At 43.8% G+C, this 8822-nt stretch overlaps 1 protein-coding gene across 4 annotated transcripts in view; it reads left to right on the top strand.

Moving 5' to 3' along the window:
- BLOC1S6 (biogenesis of lysosomal organelles complex 1 subunit 6) overlaps positions 1-8822 on the top strand; it is a 74428-nt gene that overhangs the window by 18780 nt on the left and 46826 nt on the right. The window contains exon 5 of one of the 4 annotated variants that reach the window (XM_023227150.3): positions 4862-5548. The exons of 2 other annotated variants lie outside the window; for them this stretch is intronic. In XM_023227150.3, coding sequence (XP_023082918.1) covers positions 4862-4921 — 60 coding nt within the window. In that variant the 3' untranslated portion in view covers positions 4922-5548. Of the gene's footprint in view, positions 316-4861; positions 5549-8822 lie in introns of those variants that run through there. One more of the 4 variants, XM_023227149.3, reaches the window with a different exon arrangement.

The raw sequence follows: 8822 nt of genomic DNA, 5'->3' as shown, positions 1-8822 counted from the left end.
GGAGGCCAAGGTGGGCGGATCACGAGGTCAAAAGATTGCGACCATCCTGGCCAACATGGTGAAACCCCGTCTCTACGAGAAATACAAAAATTGGCTGGGTGTGGTGGCAGGCACCTGTAGTCCCAGCTACTTAGGAGGCTGAGGCAGGAGAATCGCTTGAACCCGGGAGGCAGAGGTTGCAGTGAGCCAAGATGGCGCCACTGCACTCCGGCCTTGGCGACAGGGCAAGACTCCGTCTCAAAAAAAAAAACAAAAAACAAAAAAAACCCAAAATTTCTTGAAGTGGAATGATGTACACCAACTACTGACTTTATAGATAATTACAGGGATGGTGAAAGATTAGTAAATAACTTCATAAAAGAGGCAGCATGATGCCTTTAGTGTTATCTAGAATTTTTTTTTTGTATATTGTATGTAACAACTTATTGTTTGAGGGAAATATGAGGTTTCATTGTTTAAAATCAAGAGTGTGTTGTTTACTGTTTCACAGTATTATTTAATATCCAACTGGTCTCCAATCTCCATTACATAGGGACTGTACAGAGCCTGTGAAGACGTATGAATGTGTATCTTTTATAATGCACAATACATTTTTGGTAAGATGGAATCACTACCTCTGATCACATATGTCAGACTAATGATGGAGAAAGCATTAGGTTTAAGTTGAGGGCTAAGAACTGGTTTGTTTAAAGATTTAAATTGTTGGAAAGAGCATTTGCCTTCTTTATTGAATGATGGCCTCAGAAGTCAGTTGACTTTGACCTAATATTTAAGAATATAAATATATTTTATTTGAAAAGGCTGAGTGGGCCGGGCGCGGTGGCTCAAGCCTGTAATCCCAGTACTTTGGGAGGCCGAGACGGGCGGATCACGAGGTCAGGAGATCGAGACCATCCTGGCTAACACGGTGAAACCCCGTCTCTACTAAAAATACAAAAACTAGCCGGGCGAGGTGGCGGGCGCCTGTAGTCCCAGCTACTCGGGAGGTTGAGGCAGGAGAATGGCGTAAACCTGGGAGGCGGAGCTTGCAGTGAGCCGAGATCCGGCCACTGCACTCCAGCCTGGGCGACAGAGCAAGACTCCGTCTCAAAAAAAAAAAGAAAAGGCTGAGTGTTGCCCTCAAACACTTGCTAAAACTGCCTAGGGCAGGATTCACTGGGGCTTGCGGACAATATCACCTAAATTGCTAAATGTACTCATTATAATATGATATCTGACAAAGGTGGTACAGTGTTTCTGAGTCATTTGGGACCAACTGCGTGCTGTTTAAAATGCTAGTTCCTGCACACAACTCTCCATCTACTGAAGCACATCTGTTTTCTGTGTTTTGCTTTGCTTTTTGTGTTTAAAGTTTCCCTCAGTGATTCCAGTGCACCTGAAAATTGAGAACCACAGGCTTAGTGGTAGGTCGGGGTTTCCTACATTAGGCTGCATGGCATTATCACCTGGGAACGTTAAAAAAAATGCAGACATTCTCAATTCTTAGTGTAGTTATGATGTGGATCCCATGTATTTTTTAAAAAGCTCCCCAGATAATTTTGATGTCAGAAGTCACTAGTATAGACTATCTATCTAGTGAGTTGTGTTATAAGCAATGAGATACTTTAAAAGCTACCCAGTAACTCCTGGGATTAATTTTATGAAATCAATTCTGAGCTGCTGCTTTTGATATAGTCAGACTTAAGACTGAACCCCAGTAGACAGGCAATAGACATAGAATTCTGGTTAGTTAATTGAACTTTTGTGACGTGTTTAGAAACAAATCATATTTATTGAACAAATGGCAAGGCACAAATACTTTCAGAATTGTGTTTAAGTTTTGAAGATTTTTAAAAAAGTGAAAATGAATATATATTAGTATCCTCTATTTTAAAGTGAATTGTAAACCAGAAGTACTGTTATTTTGGTGATTAAAATCCAAAACTTGGCCGGGTGCGGTGGCTCAAACCTGTAATCCCAGCACTTTGGGAGGCCGAGACGGGCGGATCACAAGGTCAGGAGATCGAGACCACCCTGGCTAACACGGTGAAACCCCACCTCTAAAAAATACAAAAAAAAAAACTAGCCGGGCGAGGTGGCGGGCGCCTGTAGTCCCAGCTACTCGGGAGGCTGAGGCAGGAGAATGGTGTGAACCCGGGAGGCGGAGCTTGCAATGAACTGAGATCCGGCCACTGCAGTCCAGCCTGGGCCACAGAGCAAGACTCTGTCTCAAAAAAATAAATAAAATAAAATCCAAAACTTTAGCTGTATTTCAGTAACAAAAACATATCTTACTAGACTGAGTGCGATGGCTCACACCTGTAATCCCAGTGCTTTGGGAGGCTGAGGTGGGAAGCTTCTTTCAGCCCAGGAGTTCAAGGCTGCAGTGAACTCTGATTGCACCACTGAACTTCAGCCTGGATGACAGAGAGAGACCCTGTTTCTAAAAACAAAACAAATAAACAAACAAACAATGTGTCTTACTGACTAAACTGGAATGGATTAGTCATTCCATTGTATCCATAAAATACAAACTAACATAATTAGTCTTGTATTTTTCCCCAAAATAGTGAATTGGTACTTGGGAGACTCTGTTTTTTGTTGAAAAAATTGCCTTTGTTTTGAAATTACATCACCTGTGTTCTGAACTAAAATGATGGGAGATCATTTTGCATTTACTTTGCAGTATATATCATGTAAATATGCAAATGTTGAATGTAATGTAGATTGTGTCCTTATTGAGTTTTTGGGTGATACAGTTTATAAATATACCAATTATATAACCTCATACATTCGTCTGATTTTGAGCTTGTAACATGAGAACTGCTTTTTACACATTTAATAAAAAAAGTCTCTGAATTATCTGATATCATTTATCAAGCATCCTTCTGTGCATAGCACTATATACTCCCCTTCATGTACATTATTTCAAACATTCTACTATCTTCTCTTCTCACCTGTTATCTTTCTCTTAATGTTCTCCATCTATTGTGTCACAAAATTATGGGTCCACTCATGAAATTTCTTTTAGAAAGGTGATAAAAAGGGGAGGTGCGGCATTGGAAGGGCAAGGCAGGCGGATCACTTGAGGCTAGGAGTTCAAGACAAGCCCAGCCAACATGGCAAAACCCTGTCTCTACAAAAATTACAAAAATTAGCCAGGTGTTGTGGTGCATGCCTGTAATCCCAGCTACTACTCAGGAGGCTGAGGCAGGAGAATCACTTGAAATGGGAGGCAGAGGTTGCAGTGAGCCAAGGTCGTGCCACTGCACTCCAGCCTGGGTGACAGAGTGAAACGTTGTATCAAAAAAAAAAAAAAATGGATAGAGACTGGGCACAGTGGCTCATGCCTGTAATCCTAACACTTTGGGAGGCGGTTGGATCACTTGAGGTCAGGAGCTTGAGACCAGCCTGCAGCCTGGCCAACATGGTGAAACCTTGTCTCTGCTAAAAATACAGAAATCAGCAGGGTGTGGTGGTGTGCTTTTAATCCCAGCTACTTGGGAGGCTGAGGCAGGAGAATCGCTTGAACCCAGGAGGTGGAGGTTGCAGTGAGCTGAGATCATGCCACTGCCCTCTAGCCTGGGTGACAGCGAGAGCAAGACTCCATCCCCCACCCCCGCAAAAAAAAAATAGTGTGAAAAGATTCTAGTCAAACCAATTTCATAAAGTTTTTCACTTTGAGAACAAAAATAATACCTACTGTTAGTAGTTTGGTAGGTAGACAGTGCTTCAAAAGGATCCCTGCATGTATGACTTATAAAAAATGAAAATTTCCAACTTACAGAATATTTTAGGTCAGATTTTAAACTTTTTTTTAAAGGATATTTTATATAAAAAAAAGTGGGCTCTGGGAACAGGGTTAGTCCATTCAGGCCTTCAATCCTGGTGGTGATTTTGTCCTTTTCAATGATGTGGACAACAACTCCATGCCTGACACTGCAACCCGGTCAACTGCATTCAGCATGACTTGAGAGATGCTTTTTTTTTGAGAGGGAGTTTCACTTTGTTGCCCAGGCTGGAGTGCAGTGGCACGATCCCTCACTGGAAGCTCTGCCTCCCAGGTTCACACCATTCTCCTGCCTCAGCCTCCCAAGTAGCTGGGACTACAGGTACCCACCACTGCGCCCGGCTAATTTTTTGTATTGTTAGTAGAGACGGGGTTTCACCATGGCCTCGATCTCCTGATCTCATGATCTGCCCGCCTCGGCCTCCCGAAGTGCTGGGATTACAGAGGTGAGCCACTGTGCCTGGCCGAGATGCTTCCAAACAGGTGTTCTGGATCCATGCTGGGCTCCCAGAGGGACTCGTACATTCTGTACATTTGTTTGGCACAGGTGCTATTGACCACAAAGTCATCAGTTGCCACGGGGCAGCCGATGAGATTGAGAGAGCAAATGAAGGGCTTAAAGCTCTTTGGGTCCAACCCAGAAATGACTGGCTCAGTATATTAGGGGCCAAACTGTTTCTCATACAAGAGGTTGGCCATTATGCTCATAACAGTATAAGATTTTGGCCGGGCGCAGTGGCTCAAGCCTGTAATCCCAGCACTTTGGGAGGCCGAGATGGGCGGATCACGAGGTCAGGAGATCGAGACCATCCTGGCTAACACGGTGAAACCCCGTCTCTACTAAAAAATACAAAAAAAAAAAAAAAAAAAAAAAAAAAAAAAACCAAAAACTAGCCGGGCGTGGTGGTGGGCACCTGTAGTCCCAGCTGCTCAGGAGGCTGAGGCAGGAGAATGGCGTGAACCCGGGAGGCGGAGCTTGTAGTGAGCTGAGATCCGGCCACTGCACTCCAGCCTGGGCGACAGAGCGAGACTCCATCTAAAAAAAAAAAAAAAAAAAGATTTGGTCTGCCAACCTTTCTTCAACTCATACAGGTTCAGCTGGAACTTGAGGCACTGGGCAACTGTCTGGACATCTGTGGCAAGCCCGGGTAGACCGGTGTATGGCCAGTCAACCATGAACAACATCTTCTGGAAGTCCGTGGTCACCATCTGGGCCTGGATCCTGAAGCATCTGCGGCAATAGCCACACGGTTCTTCCCCTTCATGGCCGTGACAGGCCCTCCATTATAGGACATAATAGGCATGAGTGTGGTGTGCTAGGACCCCTTCATCCAGATTTTTAATTTTTTTAACTTTGGAGTTTTTGGATCCCCGAGGGAGGAACTTCTGTGAATGGCTTTTGGAGGGGACACAAACCCTTATAATTGTATCACAGAATTTTGTGTATGTGTGTTTCCCAGGATTGGGTCTACAGATTTCATCAGATTCATATGATGAATCTATAAATTTCCTACAAAGCAGTGATTCTTGATCTTAAACCTCCAAACCTCATTGTGCACATATTTAAAAAGTTACTTCGTTTCTAAGTATTTATTTTGATGAAGATAGTTCCTATATAGGTTCGTTCAGATTAATCAGATATTTAAGATTTGTTCTGTTGCCAGTTGATTCCTCCTGTTGTTGTTGTTGTTTTGTTTTTCGAGACGGAAGTCTTGCTCTGTCACCCAGGCTGGAGTGCAGTGGCGTGATCTCAGCTAACTACAAGCTCCACCTCCCAGGTTCACACCATTCTCCTGCCTCAGCCTCCCTAGTAGCTGGAACTACAGGCGCCCGCCACCACACCTGGCTAATTTTTTGTATTTTTAGTAGAGACGGGTTTCACCATGTTAGCCAGGGTGGTCTTGATCTCCTGATCTCGTGATCTGCCTGCCTCGGCCTCCCAAAGTGCTGGGATTGCAAGTTTATTCCTACTGTTTTAGCTCAGTTTGTATGTATGAGGTCAAATGCTATTTAGTCTTCAGGTTAGCATTTGAGTGAGACTAGGTTTATTTTCAAAACCTGTAAGAGAATGAAGTGAGTAATCAAGAGAGTTCTAATGACTGCAATTTGAAAAGCACTTAAGGGCCGGGCACGGTGGCTCAAGCCTGTAATCCCAGCACTTTGGGAGGCCGAGACGGGCGGATCACGAGGTCAGGAGATCGAGACCATCCTGGCTAACACGGTGAAACCCCGTCTCTACTAAAATACAAAAAATTAGCCGGGCGTGTTGGCGGGCGCCTGTAGTCCCAGCTACTCGGGAGGCTGAGGCAGGAGAATGGCGTGAACCCGGGAGGCAGAGCTTGCAGTGAGCTGAGATCAGGCCACTGCACTCCAGCCTGGGCGACAGAGCGAGACTCCGTCTCAAAAAAAAAAAAAAAAAAAAAAAAAAAAAAGAAAAGCACTTAAAGCAAAAATTCCAAAGAAACACAATGTAAAAGAAGGGCAATCAAAGAGAAGGTGGGTAAAATTTGGGATGGGATGGGGGTGGTGATTGAGAAAGAGAAAAGAACAGGCCTAGACCAACGTGGAAGGTCAAGGTAATTTATGCTTCATGTACGTACCCTGAATAAGGGAGGCTTGCAGGCATGTAACCAACAATAAACAGAATCCACCTATTTTTGGTTAAAAGTAACAAAAAGTCGCCCCCTACTGTCACTTTGTTGTAAATGGAGGAAAAGTTTGTAGCTGTTCATCCTGGTTTAGACCATAAATATATTCCTAATGAGCTCTAGGAAGCCTACAATGTTCACATCCTGATAAGGATGGGCTGAAAATCACTCTGAGAATGATTTTCACTCTTATTTTTGGTCTGACTTTTATTTGTCCATTAGAAGGGACAGTTAAACAGTACAAGGGAATACAGGCTTGGCGCAGTGGCTCATGCCTGTAAACACAGCACTTTGGGAGGCCGAAGTGGGTGGATCATAAGGTCAGGAGTTCGAGACCAGCCTGGCCAACATGGTGAACCCCCATCTCTACTAAAGATACAAAACATTAGCCAGGCGTGGTGGTGCGTGCCTATAATCCCAGCTACTTGGGAGGCTGAGGCAGGAGAATCGCTTGAACCTGGGAGGTGGAGGTTGCAGTGAGCCAAGATCGTCCCATTGCACTCTAGCCTGTGTGACAGGGTGAGACTCCATCTCAAAAATAAAAAGACAAGGGAATACTAAGAAACAAAAATATGTCTATAAACCTGAAGGTTCCTAGCCTTCTCTTTGATTATAAAATTTAAAATTTTAAAGCATGTAGTTGCCTTAGTAATATAGTGGTTAGGATTATGAACTCAAGTCAGATTGAAACCGAGCATGATGACTCACACCTATAATCCCAGCACTTTTGGAAGCTGAAGCAGGAGGATCACTTGAGCTCAGGAGTTTGAGACCAGCCTGGGCAACAAAGTGAAACCCCATCTCTACCAAAAACAAGAAGAAGAAGAAAAGAAAATTAGACAGGTGTCTACACGCCTGTAGTCCCAGCTACTTGGGAGGCTGAGGTGGGTGGATCACTTGAACCCAGGAGGTCGGGGCAGTGAGCCATGATCCCACCACTGCACTCCAGGCTGGTGATAGAACATGACTCTGTCTCTACATAAATAAATAAAGTCAGACTGCTTTGATTCATGTTCCTGCTTGATTTGGGACATTAGACAAATTGCTTAAATTCTGTGTCCCTAAGTTTCTAAAACTGTGAAGTTAGGATACTAAGAGCTTGTAGCTTGATAAGGATGTAAAGTTTCATGATATCTATATAAAAGCCCTTATTAACAAAATAGTAAGAGCTCAAATGTTGGATAGTATATCTTAGTACCTGGAAGTCACATATGTACATGGGGGACTATTTATTTTGCCACCTTTTGCACATCTATTTTTGCTCATCGGAGTTCTCATTGCCTATAATGTCTGCCTGTTGGACACCTGTTTATTTTTTGCAAGTCAAATGGCACCTCTTTATGGTTTTTCTCACTGCCACCCAAAGAATTTATTTTTCTGTGTTCCCACAGTACTTTCATAATACATTACCTTAACACTTACAGTATTAGTTATGGGTTCATGTGTTTTTCAGATGTGTTCTGAGTATGACTGAAGTGAGTTGTAGGAAGCAGTGAACTGCTGCCTGGAACCTCCCCCAACCCCATTCCCCTGCAGTCCCACCCTCTGCCCAGCATGCTTAGGAAAGTTGATTGTAGGGAACCCAAACAATCCCTGTAAGTAGGAGGTAAATAGATAGAAGGTAACTAGAATAAATAGATTAAGAAAGCAACCAGATGGCTTAACATGTCATCAGAGACTTCCTGCGCACTTTCATTTTCATGGTATAAAAGGTAAGGTGTATATTGCAAGTCCTGAGATGTACCTTGTCTTGCTGCTGCCCAAGACTGCCTACTATGTAAGTTTCCCCTGAATAGATTTTTGGCTACCTACCAACCTGGAGTGGTCTGCTTCTTTCTTTGGTCTGAGCTTGCCCTCCGCTTATGGAGGCCATTATTGGTTCCAGTACGGAGTTTTCCTAACATGAGATCAAAGATATTTCTTTTTCTTTTTCTTCTTTTTTTTTTGGAGATGGAGTCTTGCTCTGTCGCCAGGCTGGAGTGCAGTGGCTCAATCTTGGCTCACCGCAACCTCTGCCTCCTGGGTTCAAGCGATTCTCCTGCCTCAGCCTCCTGAGTAGCTGGGATTACAGGCACGCAGCCCAAGATATTTCTTAATTATCTTTGTATTCCATGGTGCGCTGCCTGGTCTATCTGTAGTTTATTGTGAGGGCTGGCAAGTCTGAAATTTGTAGGGCAAGCCAACAGCTGAAAACCCAGGGAGGAGTTGATGTTGTAGTTTGAGTCCAAAGGCGGTCTGGAGGCAGAATTTCCTCTTCCCTGGGGATCTCAGTCTTTTTCTCTTAAAGCCTACAACTGTTTGGATGAGGCCCCCACTATTATGGAGGACAATCTCCTTCACTCTAAGTCTACTGAATTAAATTTAATCTCATTTAAAAATACTTTCGGCCAGGCGTGGTGGCTCAA

This window comes from Piliocolobus tephrosceles, chromosome 6 (genome assembly GCF_002776525.5).
Source record: "Piliocolobus tephrosceles isolate RC106 chromosome 6, ASM277652v3, whole genome shotgun sequence".
Lineage (NCBI taxonomy): Eukaryota > Metazoa > Chordata > Mammalia > Primates > Cercopithecidae > Piliocolobus > Piliocolobus tephrosceles.
Note: the sequence above shows the minus strand (reverse complement) of the source record. Positions and strands in the feature narration are given on the sequence as shown.